A 22,453-nucleotide genomic window follows, 5' to 3' on the forward strand; every position below is an offset into this window, starting at 1 on the left:
GTAGCACCTTACTCCTCACAGAGCCACAATCCAGTCAAGACTCAAGCATGCACACAACAGCACCAATTTTAAGTTGTCTCCAGACTAAAGCAGAAACTCACATGACCATAGTGGCACTATGCACTTTAATGCAGGTAAGAGTATTGGGTTTGACCTTTTGAAAGCTGTGCAGCTTGCAGCATTTTTAAAGGGTTGCAATTACCAGCCTTATGGATTATCTTCTGAAATTGCCATGGCATTTGATTCCTTTTTCTTTGCTAAAGAAGCTCTCTAGGTAATGTTCCCCAGCCATTTGCTGCACTGCTCTGTCAATAGCAAGACTCTTGTTTGTGTAGAAATACTTTAAGAGCATCCTGAAGTGTTTCAGAGGCAACTGACTTAGTACCACAGCTGAATATGTAACAGATTCTGCATGTAAATCTAACACAAAGAAATGTCATCTTGTAAGTGTGCCACTGGAAGAAAGCTGCTGTACACTAGAGCATCAGGCAGAAATAGTCCCTGGTCTGCTGGGGCTTCCATTCTCCATATCTTGCACCTTCCTCTTCATTATCTTCAATTGCATATAAGAAAAGAGCAGCTTTGCCCCTTTAGTACTAAATTGTTACTGATTAACAGGTTCCTGGAATATTCACAGTGCAGGCAGGGATTAGTTTTGCTGGGCTGAGAGGCTGAAAAAATTAGGCAGATAGTACCTGTTCACTGTCAAAGTGATGGCTCTTTAATGTTTTATCTGGGTTGGTATATTTTAATATGCAAAGACACAAAGGTCAAACAGGGAATTTGTAAAAATAAGGAATATTTCATGTGAAAAATCATTCTGGATCTCATAAGTGTAAATGAAGATTACTTTTTATTGAACATTTGTTCATGGACCAAGAAACTGCAAAATATGTAATTTAATATAAAATTTTTATTAAGCAACTCCTGAATATTACCCAGTACAGGCTGTTTTTCTGAAAAATGTATGCATTATTGTCAGGAGAACTGTATCACAGATACTTTTTTTTTTTTTCAGTTCATCATTTTGAAGAGTTGCTATCAGGCATAAAATAGCTCTGTTACAGTGGCTAGCTTCGGATTTTAGCCAACCTTGCAGAACTATAAATTTGGCTGGTTTAAATACTGAACAATTTGCCCAGGTTCTGGCTAATCACGTATCTGCATGCCAACCCTCGGGAATAGAAAGTGCAAGCATCTTTGTTCTCCACTGATCTTTGACATCGCTTAAAAGTAACGCTTCAACCTAATGGGAGCTCGGTATGGAACCAGGAGTATGCTGCAGTGACACCTGGTGTTTAAAATAGAATTATTCCCTATGAAGTGTGACTGACAATTTACTTTTAATTGGGTAGATATTCCCTCAAAAATCACAGTTCACCCTCTATTCATGAAGCATAGCTTTATATTGAACTAGAAAGCATTGAAGCTAACGAGTGGCTTGACATCACTTGGTAGCAAATGTGTCTGACAGATTTGTTTCAAAAGCCCAGAACCGCAGTGACATGTTCTTTGTAGCACTCTAGCTGGCACGATACTTTAGCATTACTTCTCAGTTGATTATTACATAAATGAGGTTGACCCTTCATATGACTCACACAACTGGAATTTCTGTGCGGCCTTTGTGGAAAGACATAGACAAGAACAGAGAACTGCCAGTTCAGGCAGAAAACAGGAATCCCTGTGTGTGTCGTGGTGCTAAAAAGCATATTAGAGCTACAATAGATACTTCTGAAACAGTTCCTTCTAAAGAGTTTATTGACCAAACTAGTCAAGATCTGCATATCTGCATATCTACATATCTACATGGAAGAGGAGAGGCAAGGAAAACTTCCATTCTTTGTTGGATATGGGGGGAACATAGCATGGATGAGGAAAAGGCTGAGGTATTTAACACCTTCTTTACCTCAGTTTTAAACAATAAGACAGGTTGTCCTGAGGATAACTGGCTTCTGCAGCTTGTAGACGGAGATAACAAGCTGAATAGCCCCCCTGTAATCCAGGAGGAAACAGAGACCTGCTGAGCCACCTGGATCCTCACAAGTCTATGGGACCAGATGGATCTACCCACGGGCGATGAGGGAGCTGGTGGAAAAGTTCATCAAGCTGCTCTCCATCATTTGCCAACAGTCCTGGCTCATTGGGAAGGTCCCAGATGATTGGAAGTTGGCGAATGCATGCCGATCCACAAAAAAGGCCAGAAGGATGACCTGGGAAACTACGGGCCAGTCAGCCTGACCTCAGTGCCTGGCAAGGTTAGGGTGCAGATCATCCCGAGTGCAATCAGAGCACCTACAGGATAGACAAGGGATTACACCCAGCCAGCATGGGGTTGGGAGGGGCAGGTCCTGTCTGACCTACCTGATTTCCCTTTATGGCCAGGTGACCTGCCTGGTGGATGAGGGAAAGGCTGTGGATGTGGTCTATCTGGACCTCACCAAAGCCTTTGACACTGTCTCCCATAACATACTGGTGGAAAAGCTGCAGCCCACGGCTTGAATGGGCGCACTCTGCTGGGTTAGGAGCTGGCTGGAGGGCCGGGCCCAGAAAGTGCTGCATCCAGCTGGCGGCCGGTCACTAGTGGTGTTCCCCAGGGGTCTGTGTTGGGTCCAGTCCTGTTTAACATCTTTATTGATGATTTAGATGAGGGGATTAAGTCCATAATTAGCAAGTTTGCAGAGGACACCAAGTTGGGAGGGAGTGTTGACCTGCTGGAAGGAAGGAGGGCTCTGCAGAGGGACCTTGATAGGCTAGAGAGATGGGCTGATTCCAATTGGATGAGGTTTAACAAGGCCAAGTGCCGGGTCCTGCATTTTGGCCACAACAACCCCATGCAGCCCTACAGGCTGGGCACAGAGTGGCTGGAGAGCAGCCAGGCAGAAAGGGACCTGGGGGTTTGGATTGACAGGAGGCTGAACATGAGCCAGCAGTGTGCCCAGGTGGACAAGAAGGCCAATGGGATCCTGGTCTGTATCAAGAATAGTGTGGCCAACAGGGTGAGGGAAGTGATCCTTCCCTTGTACTCAGCACTGGTGAGGCCACACCTTGAGTACTGTGTTCAGTTCTGGGCCCCTCAGTTCAGGAAAGATACTGAGGTGCTGGAGCAGGTCCAGAGAAGGGCAACAAGGCTGGTGAAGGGACTGGAGCACAAGTCCTATGGGGAGAGGCTGAGGGAGCTGGGGTTGTTTAGTCTGGAGAAGAGAAGGCTCAGGGAAGACCTTATCACTCTCTACAGGCTCAGGGAAGACCTTACCACTCTCTACAAATACCTGAAAGGAGGTTGTAGCCAGGTGGGGATTGGTCTCTTCTCTCCGGCAACCAACAGCAGAACAAGAGGGCATGGGCTTAAGCTCTGCCGGGGAAAGTTTAGGTTGGGTATCAGGAAGGAGTTCTTTACAGAGAGAGTGGTCAGGCATTGGAATGGCCTGCCCAGGGAGGTGGTGGATTCTCTGACCCTGGAGGTTTTTAAGGTGAGACTGGACATGGCACTTAGTGCCATGATCTGGTAATCAAAGTGGGGTTGGATTAAGGGTTGGACTTGATGATCTCGGAGGTCTCTTCCAACCCAACTGATCCTATGATTCTATGATTTTATGAAAGGAGTCTCAAATAGGTAATGGACTGAGAACCAACTGCTTGAGGGAGTCAGTGAGGAACAGAGAACAGTATTAAGGTTTGCCGGCCCAGCCTAGAATACACAGGTACTTCCCGGCAGTCATCTTTCACAGACACAAACCATTCCAGTTTGTTCTGACAGCTTGTGTCTTGAAACCTGTGTGTTGGTTCAGATGATGACAACTACTATTTGTAGTATGAAAAAATTAGCCTGAAGAAATACTTAGCACATGTTCTCTTCTGGAGAAGTGCAAGTATGAACTCATTCAGAGACTAAGCAACCATGACTGCATCCGTATGGGGAGCACATGTCCTTTCAGATAAAAACATCTCTATTTGTGCAACCATTGCCCTCTTGGCAAATCTACATGAATCGAATGCTTTAATGTATGTGTCATCTCCATGCTAAAAAATGTAAAGTGCTGTGTAACACTTTAGGCTGCATTCAGAATTGATTTAGAGGAGTGCTTGAACTCGTTTGAGATTAAGGTCTGGTCAGGCCAGGATACCTCTCACTGATTCCAGTGAACTCCAAATTTCCCTCTAGTGTTTCAGAAATAACAATAGAAACTGCATCTTGAGGGACTTGTCTCCAGTGATGTACAAGCAGTTTTCATACTGCAGGACGAATAAAGTTGCAGCACTGAAAACCAGGCAAGTCAAACAGTGCCACTTGAACTGCAGTTAATTCATGATGAAGTTAATTCACTTGTTCCTCTGTAAAGTACATTTGCAACAAAGGAAAAAGAGCGAGAATACTATCACATCACAAGGGGTTCTTGCTACTGCTGAACTTCTTCATAGCCAGAGAGGATAGTTTAAGTTGACAATAATTCTGTAACTCATGTATGTGATAAACAGATTCAGTAACAAAATGATGAGAAGAGAGGCAATCCCCAGAATCCATGGCCTTGGGCAGATTCCACATACTTACCATTTATACAACATGCATCTGCTTGTAGGAACAGCCACTGGTGAACAGCTTCTGGTCCTGCCCATTTTATTGCAAGCAAGGGGATGTGCCCCTCACTCCAGTGACCACAAAAGAAAACATGTATCCCAGAGACAATTTTGGACCAGCATGGCCATCCAAGGAGGTTGCCAAGTGTTCCGTTCCTAATAGGAAGACAGTGGGTACTACAGAGTACAAGAAAAGCTATTGTTTGTGTCTGATGGGGTGGAAGAGCCAGGAGGAGAGAGAAAACCATGGGAGACAGAACATAGTCAAGATAATGTTCATTTATAAGATTGCAAAGCTGAATCTATGATTAAAATTTTAGTCTTGGGTTCTAGCAGATCTGCAGCACCCTCTATACAGATGTCTCAGTTCTGGGAGGTTTTAAGTTCAAAACGTTGACTTCAGCATTCAACAGCCCTGGCAAGTGTTAAGAGGAAAACTTCAGCATGTGCTAAGGATCTCAAAAAGAGGGGGAGGGGGACTGCTGCCAAAAGCTCTCTGTTTTGAAACTCGGTTTTCCTCAGAAACTCTGTTTCTATTGCTGTTCATTCAAGCTGCAATTCCTACACCTGGGAAAAAAGAGAGACAAAGGACAGGCAGAGGATAAGGCTCGTATTTTTGAAAAACTGTTCACTTCTTGTATTCCCCCCCTTGGGATTTTGAGGGTACATTCTTAATTGAAATAATCATTGGCTGTGCTTCCCAACTTGAGTTTGGTTTAGATGGTAACAAAAGCTTTTTTGGCAATTGGGCTTAATCTAGAAACTGAAAACAAATCTCAGTGTTTCTTAAAAACAAACAATGTTCTTACTGTTTTTAAGGGTGGTTTTTTTTTTCTTCTGGTGCTATTTTGAGTTCTAGCATGTCTATTGTACATGGATTGGAGTGTTCACTCTGGTTGTTTACAACAATTTCCCTCGTGTTGCCAGGCTTTTCTTCTATGAAGCATAATTTTGTAGGCAATGCACAAAACAAGCTGCAGTGTAAATAAACTGAGTATGTGTGAAAAGTGTTGGCTCAACATCCCTCAAAATTGTCTCTAGCCCTAAAACCATCACAAGAGCATTAAATACTCGTGACCACTCAAAAGCACAGTAGGTACCTCCTTGAATTAAATGTTAAAAGGATTGGGGGTTTTTGTCCAAAAGTGGACAAGAATTCTGTCAGGTATTTAAGAGCTAGGAATTTGTTACAAATCATTACTAAAATGGAATGACAAAAGAAGGTATTAACAAGGCTTATAAATTTCTCACTAAGATGGATGCCACTGGTCAGGACTGTCCCAGCTTGAGCAGAGACTCAGACTGAATGCCCAGAAGTAGTCATTGCCAGAATTATCTTCCTCTGAATCTGAAACTATTAGGCTGGTCCCCAAAATGGTTATGTAACTCAGAAATGGTGTTTTGATAGATTCTATGATCACATAAGCCATCACAGAAAGGAAGATTCCTTTCTGTTTATTAGTTGCTTAAGAGATGGTTAATAACATTGTCCCATTTTCTCATGAGCTGGTGAAAAACTGTATTCAGAGCCTCTGAGAAGTGGCAGTTGTACTGCATCTTAGACTGCCTCAAGAAAGAAGTCAGCTGCACTGTGACACCAAACATTAGAAAGAATTAGGGCTGCTGCCAGTGGGATTTCCCATATAAAACATGTACATATGCTATGTGGAACACAGGCAAGGTAATTCAAAACTTCATGGACATCTCAAATTTTCTGGAAGGCTGCAATGGACCCCATGTTTCCTAGAGGTGTCAGAGACATTATGTGTGCTGCACGGCTGATCTGCCCAAGAGCTGAATATAGCACATGTTTTGTTTAGCCCAAGTTGACGTGGACTCTCATGCATGTTTGCTTATGTGACTCCAGTGTACTAACCATAATTCTATTAATTTCTTCAAATGAATGCTGTAATTTGCTTTCAATATGCACTTTTCCACTTCTGTGGAAAGCTAAGAAGGGTGCTTTGCTTCTAGAGAGGAGGAAGGTTTCCAGGAAGGAATTGATTGCTCGAAGGAGCCATTGGCTTGCCAAACTTGAGTTTTCAAAAGAGAAAAAGAAATTGATTCCTGCTCCTTCTCCTCCTACTTTTTCCTTACTGCTAAGTCTAAAAAAGAAAGTTCAAACTATAGTGAGACATTTAATTTAAAAATATCACTGAATCATTCTATGATTTTTCAGTTTTAAGAGCTACCTGAGTGGCAGTGACATAGTAAAAGAACTTTATTTCTTCTCCAGGTACCACTTGCTGTGGTTAAAGAATACAGTAAAACTGAGACTAATTTGCTGTGAATGCTGGTGCACTAGACTATAAGGCTGTGTGTCAGTAGAAAGCTGTATGTGACATGCAGATTACAAGCTATTTTTTATGGTCAAACTCAACCCTTCATTCAAACAAATGCATTGTCAGAACCCTAATTATTTCTGTTAGAAGCACTGCAGCTTGTTAAAAGAGGCATAAAGTCTTACTCTAAATTCTTGATCATTGCATTACAATTCCAAGCCATTTGTGAAACATGCCACCATTTAATTTACAGCCTGTTTCTCTCTATGTGGGCTCTGATTACAGCATCATCAATCATTATACAGTATTAGGCCTGTGATGAAGCATGCACTGTTTTGTTTTTTTTTTTTTGCTCTGGCCTGAAATTAATGCCTTTAGTTTCTTCCTCATTATCTCCTGTTCCTCATAACTGCTGACAGGCAAACTGGAAAATTTTGCCTTTCATTCAATCATCCTGCTCTTTCCAGCAGTGGGAATTTTCGGCAGATGCAATAACAGTCCTTCTGGCTTCATCCAGATCAGTGCACTGGAATCAAGGTGGTTGGAGCATAATTAGAACTCAGGGACTAGAGGTCTGTATTTTAGTGCCTGGGATGCTGACATTTGAAAGATGTCTCAGCCACAGTGTGACTTGTGTTGGAAGGTATGGAAATCTAAAAGGTGATGTGATCCCTGTGGAGCACAGCACAAAACAAGTATGTGGAAGGCTCAGGTCAGGGAAGAAGAGCTGAAAGTGGCTACCTGAGCAGCAAACACCAGGGTCACACTCCAGAAAAATGTGTATTTGAGTACAAAAACAAAAGCCGGGTTTTAACACTTTTTAACAATATAAATCTGACTGAGCAAGATTGACTATATCTCTGGACAATTAATGATGCAGGGTGACCTCACATTGCTGGGTGACAATTCAGACATTGCCTCTGGTGAACCTTTGCCCTAGATTTAATAGCCCAAAGTCACGGCATCTTTCCTGCCCAACACCATGAACAGCAGGTGGAAGTGATCAGTTGCTCAGCTCAGGCTGATCTGGCACTCAGGGTGAGAGAAAAGCGACAGCAATTCTCCCAGGCAGGCTGCTACCCTTGAACACATTCCTGGTGGTTTATTGCTGTCAGTGTAGCACAACACTGATACAGCTTTCCTGGAAGGTTTTTATGCCACCTCCTTTGGTTTTATGCTGCTGATGTAAGAGTGTGCTATGTACAGAAGCAAAGGCCCTGGCTGATCCACTGGATTCATCACTGCAAATTTGCACCTCAAAGGACAGTATAAGCCTTTGGAACGCAGGTAAAAATACTGAGTAAGACAAATCTTCCAAGATTTGCACAGAAGAAGCTTCTGAAATACTATGAATTAATTATGTCCTTTGCTGGACATGGATTGGTAGTACAACAGCCAAATCCTGAACTGGGAGCAACACAGTAGAGAAACTACCATCAAGGGCTATTTTGGATTATTTTAGCATTGCTTAATATTTCTCTTACTTATGTCTATGTTAGTGGATCTGAATTTTCTGTAAACTGAGAGGTCTGAACACTTTTGCTTTTACTCTTTTGAGAAAGTCGGTTTAGTAAATTTCTTTAGTTTAATAAGGAATGCACTGTGCTCATCCATTTTCTGAAACCAATCCCACCTTTGGAGATAAATTGCTGCTCTCCTGGAGCAACTAAAAAAGAAGTCAACAGCTTGACATGGCAGCAACATAAGGCTTTTTGGATCTGTTTGCTTCTGGAAAAATTAACCCAGTATTTTTCAAGGTTTTCTCATTTTCTGTCTCATACATCAAGATAAAATAATAGTCCTTGTCTTAAGAAATTTTCATGAACGAGAAAAATGCTGACCACCATTCTTGGAGGAAATTTAAAATTCATAAATTCAGAATTCTGCTTTATTACAAAAGATTATGTCCAATACATTGACAGAGTAATATGATAAACATCAGTGTAAGACATTGTTTAGCCACATGGTATTTCTTACTAATATGAATGACAATAAACCCAAAATTGCAAATAAAAGCAAAGAGGTGAAGGGGAGTTGTATTCAAGGGTTAAAATCACTAACAAATGTGTTTATGTATCTCAAAGTAGCAACATATGAGGAAAGAGAAGTTTCGAATCTAAACCCTTTTGAATGAAATGGAGAATCAAACAGCAGTGGGGAGCAAAACTACTAAGGTATTATTCATTCAAAGGCAAGAACATGTATGAAAATGACTACTAAATCCATTGTCAAATCAGTGAAGCATTTGAGATCAGTGAAGCAGAGATATTTAGTGATTTGGCATTGCTCAAAACCCAGTAATCTCCATGAGCAGGCTGAGATTCAAAGCAGACCAGAGAGCAACCCTTTGTTCATCATAATAAAGAATTTGCTGTATTCAAATGAAGTCACAGCAAAGTGGATGCGTGCCAGTGCAGCACCAGTGTTCCAAGAGAAAGGCAAGCTAGAAAATTATAGACCCTTCATCTCTCAATGTCTGCAATTTGCAAAATAAAGAGTACAACCGAGGAGTACGTTTGCAAAATGCATGTGCAAACTGAGTATCATTGTCTGTAATCTACCTGCATATAACTAGCAGGGTTAGATGGTGTCGGTTAACAAATCTCCTTTTTGAACGAACTATGCTACACTTAAGTTATTAAAATTAAAACACTCAATAATTCATGTGACAGGCTGCTCACCCAATGTTCTGTGGCAGAAGAGGTTAATTCTCTAAAATGAGTGTCTGTTATTCTCTAAGAACTTCATGCTACTGTAGGAAAATGGTAATCTAGGTCCCAAGTCTCTTAAGTCTGTTGGGCAGAACTTTTCAGCAACACAAGGAGCAATGTGAGCACAGAAATAGTGACACAGAAAGAAAATGATGCAAACTGTTAACAACACCTGTATCAGGTATCTTCAGAACCCTTACCTGTGTCATAAGTAATTAGTCCAAGCCTCTTTCACAAGGGTGTAATGTCAGTTTGATCTCTTAGTCCTCTGTCTCAGCAAACTGCTCAGGAAGAAGAGTTGTGTTCAAGGGAAAATTGCGAGGAAATAAATACTAGCAACAAAATTCTTGGTTTCATCAGCATCCCTGCTATCATTTACTGCTCTGGCACTACTCTCCTATTCCTGGTACTTGATCCTCTTTCCCCTCCACTCATCTGATCTTTCCCTGTGTCTAGAGCCATCCTCTGCTGCTCCTGCTCCTCCTTCGCTATGTTGTGCTTTCCTGAGCTGCTTCACTCTGCCTTTGTTTTCCACTTTGACACTGCCTTTATCCAAGTGACTGCTCCAAATTACTAACTCAGCCAAGGCAGTAGATACGTCATTAAACTCCAGCTCGAGGGATACTCTTTATCTTGCCATCTACACCAAACTTGTACATTATGTTAGCATCCTTTGACCAAGTATCTTTAACACCAATGGAGGGAAAGCCTCCAGGAAGATTCGTGCTGCCTTCTTTATGTGCTCTGCTCTTCCCCACTTCTCTTTTCCTCCCACAACAAAGGCTGGCATAGCAGTTCAGTCATATTAAATATATATATATATATACACAAATAAGTTTATTTCATAAACAGTGGAAAAGAACCCTTTGTATTTAGTAACACTGTCAGTACCCGCAAGGTTTTCTTTTTGGTTACATAAATCATGTATTAAAATGCAACACACCTCTACCAAAGAAGCCAGCCAGAACAGCTCAAGCATTTCTATACAAAACCCAACCATTCAGCAACCAAAAAGTAATTAAACAGACTCATAAATTCAAGCCAAAACATTACACTTGAAGAGGTAATCAAAAGCAAACTGCCACTTCAAAATGCAGGGGTTTATTTTACATCTTCCCTCTGAAAACAAAATCAAAGACCTAACCACCAGGAAGAGAAATAAGTGAGATTTAGTATGTGGAATTTAAGACCTTTTCCTGTTTCCCGATGGGGAGGGGGGAAGGGGGTGTGTGCTGCAGTTCAATTGCATTTGCACAGCCATTATCTGCGCCTTGACTGCCTTTTATATTATGCGTATTGTGCCCAAATCCCACTGTGCGTTTAATAGTACAGGCTTACATTTGTATGGTGCCTGTAAAGCAGGTAAATGCTCCAGTATAAGTTGTCCCAACCGCATTCACGTCACAGGGTCCCTGGTAATCAATTTTAGCTCAACAGTCGTGAGTTGTGACAGCGCCACGTTTGGGTCATTTTGTGTGTTCGCCGACTTCTCAGCTGTTGCATGAAGTTTATAAATTTTTTTTTGCCTCCCCCCTCGGGGAGGAAGATTACAATGGTTTTATTGGGTATTTTTTTTAAGGAAGACTCAAGTGTTACACACCATCCGATGTCAGCGGCGGGAGCTTTACGATGTTTATTTATAACCAGCTGTGGCAGCGATTACTGCAGAGCCTGAGCCTCACAGGGGCACGGAGAGGGGCTCAAGGGGCGCGGCTGGAGCAGGAGTGCCAGGGATGGAGCAGGAGAGCCGGGGATGGAGCAGCGCCGCCCCCATCCCCGCGCAGGAAACGCGCAGCACTGCGGACGGCGGGGCCGCTCCCGCCCCCTCCGCGCTCACTGCCGGGGGCAGCACTGTCCCCTCCTCTTCCGAGCGCCCGGGCGGTGCCGAGGGTGTCCCGGGCGCCGCCGCCCCCGCCCCGCGGCCGGGCAGGGCCCCCCCGACAGACCGCACATGTTTACACGCCGAGCTCTGCCGGCGGCGGTGGGAATCCGAGGCAAAAGCCGAACAGGATCGCGGGCGGGAGCATGGAGCGGGGCCGCGGGGCCACGGGGAATGGAGCGGGGAATGGAGCGGGGCCGCGGGGCCATGGAGCGGGGCATGGAGCCGAGCCGCGGGGCCATGGAGCGGGCCATGGAGCGGGGGTGCGAGGCCATGGAGCGGGGCTGCGGGCGCATGGAGCTCGGATGCGGGTGCATGGAGCGCGGATGCGGGCGCATGGAGCGGGGGTGCGGGAGCGTGGAGCAGGAGCATGGAGCAGGGGTGCGGGAGCATGGAGCAGGAATATGGAGCGGGGATGCTGAGCAGGGCCGCGGGAGCTCGCCCGACCCCCAGCGCCCGCGGGCAGCGCTGTGAAGGCATTTGCGGAGACCGGCGGGGTGCCAGCGAGGGGCATGGTCTTGGGGGCACAGCCCTCTTCCTAGCTAGTCCACGTTATATGTGCCTTTCCAGCTCGATGTGCGTGTGAATTGTTTGTTTTTTTATGCGGGATTTTTGTTAATGGAGGAGAGCAGGGTGGGAGAGGAAGGAAGAGGTCAGCCGCGTTTCCACGTGGAGAACGGGGCAGCTCTCTCGAAAGAGGACGGAAGAGTAAAGCGGGAACAGTCTCATTCAGACTTTTAGGGGAAAACCGGCCATCAGAACTGTCTATTTTTCTGGAAACTGCTAAGGAGTGAACTGGAAGAAGAATCTCCAGAAGAATTTCTGTCAGGAAGCTTCCCTGAAAAAACAAGCCAACCCCAAGGCAACCAAAACCCAACCAAGTGAAAAATCTTCCACAGCACCAAAAATTAGCTTTAATGAATGCTCTGTACTCACTAGAAAATAGGTACAAAGAAAACGTCTCCTATCTCTCATGCTAGTGACCAGGATTGCAGCTGATTAATGAAGGTTTGGGTGGTCCTCAAGTTATGTGGCTATCTGTGTTTCCCTTAAATTTTGGTTACTGTGTTTACTGAAAGAGCCTGTAGGGTTGATGTCAGTGTGGTACACAAGCCCAAAAATTTGGCGTGCCCTTTTAAAAGCAGAGTGTTCGTCTCCAAGACAAAGAATTTATGCAAATAAAACTATATTATCTTACGGTAGGTAGCAAGGTGACCAAAATAAAATTGTACCCATTGCTTAATTTACTGCTGTAAATATTTTTATTGCTGACGTTGATTGACAGCTACGTAGTCTTTTTTTTCTCAGTTGCACAAGCTTTACAATGGTGTTCCATATAAAAACTGTGTCTGAAAGTAGTTTTATGTGGTCCTGTAATATTTATGTTTTTCTGAGTGTCTCATTTGTTCATTTTGAAAGGAACAGCTAGTTATTTTCTTTGTAATTGCTACCTCTGCAAGTTCAGTTTTGACTTTCAGAGTCAAGCTGAGTTCTTCGACACTTCACTGAGAAAGAGGAAGTTGACATGCCAGTCTTGCAGTTTTCTTAGCATATATTTAATCTAAGTTGCATGAGAAGTTCCATCTGAATTAAGACGATTATTGAATACACTTGTTTTAAATAGCATTTCAGTGATTGTCTTTAGATTCCTATATCCTTCCTTTAATTTTGGTGTCATTTCAGGGGTCATTATTCACACACATGGCTGTTGCCACACATGAAGGAGAACAAACAACTTCAAAATTCACCCCAAATGTTTTCTTTGTGAAAAAAAAAAACTATGTATATATAGTTATTTCTATTATGTGCTCAAACATTTGCCTTACAGAGGCCTATGTGTCCTGTGTTTCTGCCCTCAGTGTAAACTGGTTGGGTTTTCTGCACTGCTTTTATTAAGAAAAAGTGTTTTCTCTCTCTTGTTCTTTTTTCCTTTGTGTTCAGTCAGGTAATTGAGTAAGAAAATGTTAGTCTTAACCTTTTTCAAGTTCATCCCTTTGTTTTCTTTAGACTAGTTAATTTGTAAAAAGGGGAACTGTAGTCATTGTATTAGTACAACTCCAATGAGCTGACCTTTTTTGAAGAGAGGGAAACAAAGCCTTTTAAGAGACGTAAACATAAATTATGTGAAAGTACTAATCACAACAGCAAAACCTCTAGGAAAGGTTTTTTTAAAAAGCAGTGCAGCTCTGGTTGATACTTATTCTCTCAAAATCGAAGGATGGGTTGTCTAGAACTCCTTTCCTTTCTATACTACTAAGATTATTGAGACCTAGTCAATGTTTCAGAGCAGTAACTGAAAAAGTAATGTGTAATGGCTGGTGAATGTTGCTGCTTCATTCCAACGCATGGCTGACACTGGGATCTCCTTCCCGTAGAAGGCACAGCCTTGTCTGCAGGGTGGCATTTCACTGCACAACAGCCAGACACAGAAGTGACCTTATGCTCTCCATTCAGTTGACAAGTGGGGCAGAGGCATGTCACAGAAGGGACGATTTCACTTACTGAGAAGAGGGTCGGAAGGTTGCCACCTCTCCTTTTGAGCAGCATCTGGCAGACAATTTTCTGCCTAATATTGTCAATCATTCCCTTGTTCTTGAAGGTGCCTGGCTGTCCTCCCAGCTGGAGTGAGAACTTCAATGATCACTGTAAAGCAAAACAAATGCAAAGTTTACAAAGGGGGTGTGGAGAAGGCAGGTCCCTGAATAAAGAAGTTGGCAGGGGTTCAAATGCCTGGGATTATGAGGGAAGTGGAACACACATACACGGTTAGTACATATGCTGGTTTGAATACTGAAGCTCAAACAAATACATCTGTTCCACACTAAAAAGTGAAAAGTGAATGACTACTTAAGCAGGTTATTTTTGAAAAAATTGTGATTATATATGCAGAAAATTGAGGGTTTCTTTGCTTCCTATTGCTGTTAGACTTTTCTAAAGGTAAGGAACTGAAGCATAGCATCAGTCTGAGAGGATGTAGGGGCAGAAAAGATCTTGCCTCTAGTGATGAAAAGCTGGCATTCATGGACAAGGGGAAAATATTAATATATTAAAGACAATAACAAGAAATTTATTATTTCCTTGGAGGCACATTTTAAAAATGAGAATAAAAAAAATTAAAAGGAGACCTAGCTGAGGCAGGATTCTGGGTGGTCCAATAAAATGCACACTGCGATGTATCCGCCGGCTCCTGTGAGGCAAACTAAAGCACACCCGTACCAGTGCTTGTTAGCAGTGGCTACTGCTTGTTGCTGCTGGGAGCTGCATTGCTGAGTGATGGTCCCTGGTGGAAGCAGTTCTGGGACCAGTCAGTGAGATTACAGAGTAGTACCTCCCTGAGCATTTATGAAAGAGTATCTGCTTTTCAAAGGAAAAGGAACTTGTTCCCCAGTCTGGAGTCAGGCAAGCTTTGCCAGCAGTGATGATCACTGTACAAAGTAGCAGTAGCTGAATGGAACGAAATGTCAAAACAGATCAGTAAATAATTATATTAAAAATGAGAGGAATATTTAACTGAGCGATGGACTATATAAAATGTTTGGAAAAAATAAGTATCATACAAAAACTCCATCTGATATCAATCAGTATAGAGTAGTTAAGGCACTGCTAAGGAAAGCTAGATTTTTTCTGTGCGCATGGCTGCCCAGTGGATATAGTGAAAGAAGTTAGATAATAATTATTCAAGATGAACTGAAAAGCTGTCACTGTAATTCACCTTCACAGATTGTTCTAGAAGAAGGTCTAGAGGGAGAGATATATGCTTATATGTACTTATCATCTGAATTATAAGTCTAGAGAGAGAGGCTTTTTTTTCTTTGGAACTATGAACTGATTGTTAAGGTTAGAGGCAAAGAAGCATCTGAAACACTTCTGCTGTGCTGGAGAGCTGTGTATACAAAGGGAGTGTGAATGTGCACATTAACTTTTAATAAGCTTGGAAATCATTGACATGTAAACAGCTATTATTCTAGCCAGAGCCTATACTTTTGTTAGAGGCATATTATGCTGTAGTACAATTATGACATATCTCTGTTGAGCTAAGTGATACCATATTACCCCCTATAACACAACAATTTACTTCATGTCAGGCTGTGGCTATGGGCCAGAATTGTTCAGCAGTTCACCCCAAAAGTGCTAAGACTGAGTCTCAGGGAAAAATGCTGATGTGTGATAGTGAATTATAGCTTGTGTTTGACTCTTTAAAAATCCCCTGAATGTAAAGATGCTGAAGAGGACTGTATCTAGGACTCCCTGACTGTCCTTAGAAGACTTCCTCCATAATTTAGCTCCCCTGGGAAGCCTGGAAAGGCATGGGTTCAGCTTCAGCTCCATTCATACTGCAAGTCAGACTGGGAGAAATGAAGCAAATAGTAATTTCTATCTTTTGTTTGTATCAAATACTGTGAGAGAAGTTATTCTTACTACAGCTCCAATCTGGCTCGACTGAGAAGTGCTAGAAATCTTTAACTAATCTGTTGCAGAGTTGTCAACACTGGCTTCTCATTGCATTTGATAACCTAGCAGGAATAAGAAGCCCTAGCAGCTCAGATGACTAATAGAAAGTCAGTCTTCTCTAAGCCCCTTACCGGGACTGCCCTGCCCATCAACCCAGTGAACTCTGAACCCGCTATTCCTTAACCCTGCTGACCTCAAAACTATTGTGTCACCTGTCCTTCCACCAGAATGGTTACACTCTTCCTCTGCCCAACTGTGCAGTGCTGCCCTGCTGTCCTGCTCTGCTTTGAGGTCTGAGGGGCCATCTACTGGAGTCCTGTAGGGAAAGAGGCAGCAGCTTGGGAATGGAGCACCCTCCTGCAGGTAGGCAGGTAGGCCTGGGATGTTTTGTGTGTTCTTGAGAACCTGTCTGAACCTCTCCTCTGCCTCCTGCCACCAAAATAGAAAAAATCAGCCACTAATGTTTGACACAATTGTTGACCTGACAAGTAAAGGCCTGATTATTGGTTAACAATCTCTGCTTTTATGTTCCTCAGGACCAGAGGCACCACATCAGCTGTACTGTACATCAGGTCCTGGAACTAACCTGGCAAAGAGACTGAATAAGGAGTTCAAACAGAGGTTGAAGTGTGAGTTGTTGTGGGAGTTGAGAGACCTGCCTGTGCAAGCCCAACTATTCTGAATCACCACTGTTTTCTGCAAGAGATCCTTTTGTCTCCATTCCGTTACTTGCAGTGTTCATGCTGGCTCACACACATTTGGTGCATATAATTTCTAGGTTTTGGTTCTGATTGTGCTGCAATTAAAGCATTAGGCCTTTGAAAAAGTCAAGGAAGCCTCTCAACGTATACCCCAACATATGGCAGATAGGAATGGGATTCTCAGTAACATGATTAGAATTCAGAGATAGCTGTGAACACAGGCCACTACAGAAGATCACAATTACATTCAGGTGGTATTCAAATGATACAAGATATTTCAAATAATTTTAAGCCTAGGAGGTATTGGAATACTTCCATTTCCATGCCTTTGAGGTACAAGTATTAAGGAACTGAGAATACCATCCATGAAATTCATATTGGAATTTATGTTTAATGGAAAACCTAAGCATAAATGAATTATGTCAAATCAAAACATTAATTCTGAACATTCAGCATAGGAATAAAATGGGGGGGGGGGTGGAAGCATTTCTCCTTTTTTTTTCTTTCAAAAATAGATCTTTTATCAATGTAAGCTTCAAAAAACTTTGAGTGATTCACTCAACCAGGTGTCAAGAAGCTAAGTATGCATACAGTGGCAGGAAAAAAACATCTTGTGGCAGAATGTACAAGGGGGTTTGGCTGCTGTTCTGCTGTGAGATGGGCTGAGCTGACATTGCAGTGCAGGTTCGCTATATCTTTGTTTATACATACTTTGCCCTTGTCTTGGGTGGATCTTAAATTCTAACTCCCCTGAAAGATGTCTTCAGTAAATTAAACCTAATCTCTTGGAAACTCCCCTGAAAGTTGGGTGCTTTTAGTAAAATCCCTCTAGGTTCTGGTTTTGCTCTGCTTCAGGTGGTCAAAGGTGTGGTAAAACATCTGGAAGAGACACTTTTGGATGGGTGGGGAAATACTGCTGAAGACCTGATATGCCAGAATTTGCCAATGATTTTGTTTTGGGTCTTGTTCAGAGATGCACAGTCTCTGGGAACCTTGACATTATGAATGAAAACAACTTTGTTTGAGAATTGTGTTGAAAAATTCAAACAACGTACCTAGTTGGACATGAAAAGTAACTTAATTATTTCATTAAGAATGGGTACTGTATTATCTACATTTTTTTTTGCCTAGAAAGTGATGTATGCTATATTCCAGAATGAAAAACAGAATTACTTTTGACAGGGACAAATAAAACCAGGGTGAAGCTTGGCCCCATGTTAACATATTAAGTGTACATTTGGCCTGTTGGCATGTCTCTGAAACAGAATGTGCAGGGAGAAAGGTACTGAATACTGAAAGGGAAATTACTGTAACTCACTTGTAAGTGGGAAAAAGTATACATGGCTCAAAAATAACATGTAAATGTAGACCTAAGACTTATAGAAGAGGAGATCTGGAAAAGCATGAGACAACCTTAGGTATATTTCAGTCTCGGGAGGCACAAATGAGTAGCATAGAATCCTATAATAAATTTAAATGATGACCGCAGTATCTTCAAACTGTTTGGAAACTATTTTAAAAACTTTTCAGAAAGATATTTTAAAGCCTTAACATAGAAGTACAACAATTTAAACCAGAATTGTTTCCCTAAGCATCTGGATAGTTTTCTGCTCAACAGGGTGTAGATAAGCACTGCTTTATTATTGGTCTCAGAAAAAAACCCCATCTCTTCTCTGTTGGTGGTTTTTTTTTTTCTTTCTCCAAAAGTTTTTTTCCCCCCATTTATCTTTTCTACGGTGGAGAGGTGAAATAATTTTTTCACCGAGGCTCGAGGTATGTGGCAGCCTGTCCTGCAAGCACAGGCTGTCAATCACAGCATCAGTTAGGTTGGAAAAGACGTCTGGGCTTATCGAGGCCAAACTATGGCCTAACACCACCGTGTCAATAGAACACGGGCACTGAGTGATGTGCTCTCGCCCTGTCGCATATTTCCTGGGAGAAGGGGCAACCTACTTTGTAGGTTGTAGAGAGCGGTACGGTCGTCGCTGAGCCTCCTCTTCTCCAGGATAAAGCCCCCCCAGCTGCCTCAGCCGCTCCTGTTTAACACTTGTGTTTCAGACCCGTCACCAGTTTCGTTGCCCTTCTCAAGACTCGCTCCCACCCCTCAATGTGCTCTGGGGCACCCCCGGCCCTCTCCTGCTGCTGAACCAGCGCGCAGCCAGCAGGGCCGGCCGGCCCCGCTACCCGAGCCCCGCTAGTCCGGCAGGCGCTCCCGGGCCGGGCCGGGCCGGGCCGGGCCGGGGCGGGTGGCTGGCGGGGCCCGGCAGGGAGCCCGCCCGGCAGGGAGCCGGCGGCGGCGGCGAGAGAAGGCAGCGCGGCCCCGCCTGGCGGAGCTGCGGCCGGCGGGAATCCAGTCCGGGTTTTGGCGCCGGGTACCGGCGGCGGCGAGGAAGGGCGAGCGGGAGCGCACCCCGCGCCGCACCCGACAGCCGGGCCGGGCGGCACCGGCGCGGGAGGAGGAGGGCGCCGGGAGCAGGTGGGCGAGCGGCGGGGCGGCCGCGCCGGCTCCGGGCCCGCCTGGCCGCGCCCGCGGGCCCCCATGGCGCACACACCCACTGCCGCCCCCCGGTGAGCGCCGCCGCCGCCCCTCGGGCAGCTCGGCGGGGCCGCGGCCGGGGCTGAGCGCGGCGGGAGGCGGCCGGGCCGGCCGGGCGGAGGCACCATGCAGGCGCGGCGCCTGGCCAAGCGCTCCAGCATGGGCAGCCGGCGGCTGAGCGCGGCGGCCGCACAGGTGGACGTGGTCCGGCCCCCCAAGCCCGAGAGCGCCTGGAGGCCGCCCCGGCGGGAGGGCTCCGCCGCGGCGCTGGAGGAGGAGGACGAGGACGAGGACGTGGTGGTGGAGGTGGAGGAGGAAGAGGAGGAGGAGGAGGGCGGCCTGGGGAGCGCCCCCTCGGCGCTGACCGGCCACGGCAAGGGCCCCCTCCGGGGGAGCCTCAAGGTGCGTCCCAGGAGGGCGCGGGCGGGAGCGGTGCAGGGGCCCGGGAGGGGGTGGGGGGCCGGCGGGGCGGGCCGGTGTCCCGGGCCGGGCTATGCTGGGCAGTGCAGCCGTGGGGGCGGCCTGCGGCCGGGAGCGGGCCCGGCAGCGAGCCGGCGGCGGGGGAGGGCGGGCCGGCGCTCAACAAGTCTCAGGGGAAGCGGCTGCCGGCGCCGGGGGCGGCCAGTGCGGGAGGCCAAACGCTGCTAAGGGCGGGAGTGGGGCGTGGGGCATCACCGGTGCCTGAAGGAGTTGGAGCATTGGGAGTGGAGACTTGGCTGCGTGAAGCGCGAGGCTGCGGCGGCGGGAAGGATGTTGAACCCGAGTGCGCAGAGGTGTTTTGGAGCCCCGTGCCCTGCGAGCGGCGGTGGCTGTGGCGAGGAGACCCGGGCGGGGGACCTGTGGGAAGTTTGGGAATGCAGCGGTGCTGTGCAAAGGCCCGATCCACATCCTATTGAAGCGTGCGCGGGCACTGCACTGAGTTCGTTCCGTTTCGGAACAACCTGCTGAACACACCCACTGGCTGAGATCCCACAGATTTAGGCTTAATGATTTTATCATGGAGAGTTTTCTGTAATTATTTTCCTCTTGGGATAACCAGGGTAGTACCATTAAGTCTGTGCGTGGTTCTACAGAGGATTCATGTGATAGGTGTGCAATGGTTATGGAAAATAAATGTGTATGGAAGTTTAAAGGGCATCCATTTGAATTACTTTTATTTTTTTTTAATTTAGGAAATGATTCTTTCCTAAGGGTTCAGAGTTAGCCAAATACCAGTGCCTTACTGGAGTCTTCCCTGTGTTCAGAGTTGTGAGGGAAACACCCCCCCTTCCCCCAAAATTTGAAACAAACAACACACGCAACACAAATCCCTGAAGCAAAGTAGCACCAGAACTACAAGATATCCACACGTTGCTTCAGAGCAAGTTTGTTACAGCACTGACAGAATCGATCTGATGCAGCTGGGTCAAAACCTTTTGTCACTTGACTGGCAGCCTTAGGATGAAAGGCTCAGTAATGGGCTTCTGGTTCCATCCGTAGTGAAACTCATAATTAGTCGAGGAGGCTTAGAAGAACTCCTATGTGTAACCAATAGAAAATAAAAGTGAAATTCTGACGTGGATCACAGTAATCTGAGCTATCAACTGAATCACATAGGTATAATCTGCATATAATGCGGGCTATCACAGTGTACTGTTCTCTTTGTCAGCCCTCAACATGCTTTTGAGGAATAGGACTGTTAAAAGTAGCTGGTATTTCTCCCTTGCACTTAGGAGTATGTGTGCATACGTTGCTTGCATGTATTTACTTCTTTGGACAGTAAGCCTTCCTCAGAGGTGTGATGAGTGGAGTACCTGTTAGGCTACTTTTAGTGTACATAATCAACTCTCCAGTCATCTTTGGTAACCAGGTGCACAGATCTACACTCTTTGGAAGAATATGTTAAACTGTCAGGACCTGCTTGGTATCAGCTTTCTCTGTTTATACCTTTGAGTACTATAAACTAAGAAAACTTACAATTTAACATTGTAAAGAAATAATCTTTGGTTTCTGTGTATTGTTTTAGGAATTGTTAGTGTGGGTTCTTCCAAGTAATTTTAAAGCAACAGATTAAATTTGAGAGAAGTGGGCATGAAATGAATGCAGAGGTCCAACTGTAAAACTGTGGGAGGGTAGTAGGACTGGCACAGTCTGGCTGTGATTTGTCAAGTGGGATTCCTGCCAAATGCAGAACTAGCATGAGATCAACAGCATTTGACTCCCGGACCTGGTCTTCTGAGTTGAGGACTGGGAGCAAAAGAAATAGAAGAGGTGTCCACTGCTGAGAGGGGATGTAAATTGTTGCAGTGACCAGTACTCTTCATAACAGTAGATGTCCTGAAGAGCTTCAGAATTTAATCAGAATTGAAAGCAAAGTGGTCTGGGTACTGTTTTTGGAGTGTGTGCTATCCAGATAATGGAATTAAAAAGCATCACGCAGTGTTCTGGTGTGTGGTGCAGGTAATTCACACATACTCTTGATGTCTATGCCCTTGGGTGGAATGATATTTTAAAGTTAGAGGTTTCACAGGCTCTTGACAAAGTCTCTTCTGTGGCCTGCCTGTGATACATGGATGAGTGCATCATAGGGTACATGATGCGATTAATATTGTTAAAAGAAGCCTTACAATTTGGTCCAGTAGTCAAGATCAAAAATGTAGCTGAACCATTAGGTCTTACAGACAGACATCTTGTCTCCTTCAGAAAGAAGTCCACTGTGTAGCTGCACCATTGGTAGTCTTGGACCTTCACTCTTAAGCATGGGGATAGAAAAAGAGGAAGAAGTTTTTTATAAAGATGGACCTTCCCCAATTTCTGCAGCCTTGTAAGGAGAGAACAGAAAGGACAAAAAAGAGAGTAAGAGAGACTGATAGTCATGGGGAAGATACAAAAATTGCTTCTTTGTATTGCTGTAGTCACGTAGATGGCCAAATGCAGAACACTGGAGAACATTTTTGTTGCTTTTTCGTGCCTGCTATTCTAACATGCTGGAAGAGGCATGAGTGTGCTGTGTGTGGCTGATGGGTGACAGCAGAACAGCCAGGGAGTCTGAGAGCCTATAAAGCCTTGTTGAGAAGTGCTGTGTTTTCCTACTTTGTCAGAACTAGTTCTTTAATCTGTATAGGGAAACAACACCAAGGTGCTGATTATACAGGCTCGTTTTACGCATGAAACTTTTTTTGCAGCCCGTACTTGCTTTGGCTGCATTTGGATTTCCAACCATTTGAAATTACGTGAAAAAAATAAATAGTATAATTACCAGTACTTTGTCTTGAAGTGTGGATTAATTTGCAGTGCTGTTTAATTTATCTTTTCTATGGAGCCTAGTTTAGATGCCA

General features: G+C 44.6%; 1 protein-coding gene across 1 annotated transcript in view; it reads left to right on the forward strand.

Annotated features, from left to right (window-relative positions):
* Window positions 1-18,922: 18,922 nt before the first annotated feature.
* ZNF704 (zinc finger protein 704) overlaps window positions 18,923-22,453 on the forward strand; it is a 91,096-nt gene continuing 87,565 nt past the window's right edge. Inside the window, exon 1 of the mRNA XM_071554292.1 lies at window positions 18,923-19,538. Within this exon, the coding sequence (XP_071410393.1) occupies window positions 19,263-19,538 (276 nt within the window). The 5' untranslated portion in view covers window positions 18,923-19,262. The remainder of the gene's footprint in view (window positions 19,539-22,453) is intronic.

Source organism: Pithys albifrons, chromosome 4 (genome assembly GCF_047495875.1).
Source record: "Pithys albifrons albifrons isolate INPA30051 chromosome 4, PitAlb_v1, whole genome shotgun sequence".
Lineage (NCBI taxonomy): Eukaryota > Metazoa > Chordata > Aves > Passeriformes > Thamnophilidae > Pithys > Pithys albifrons.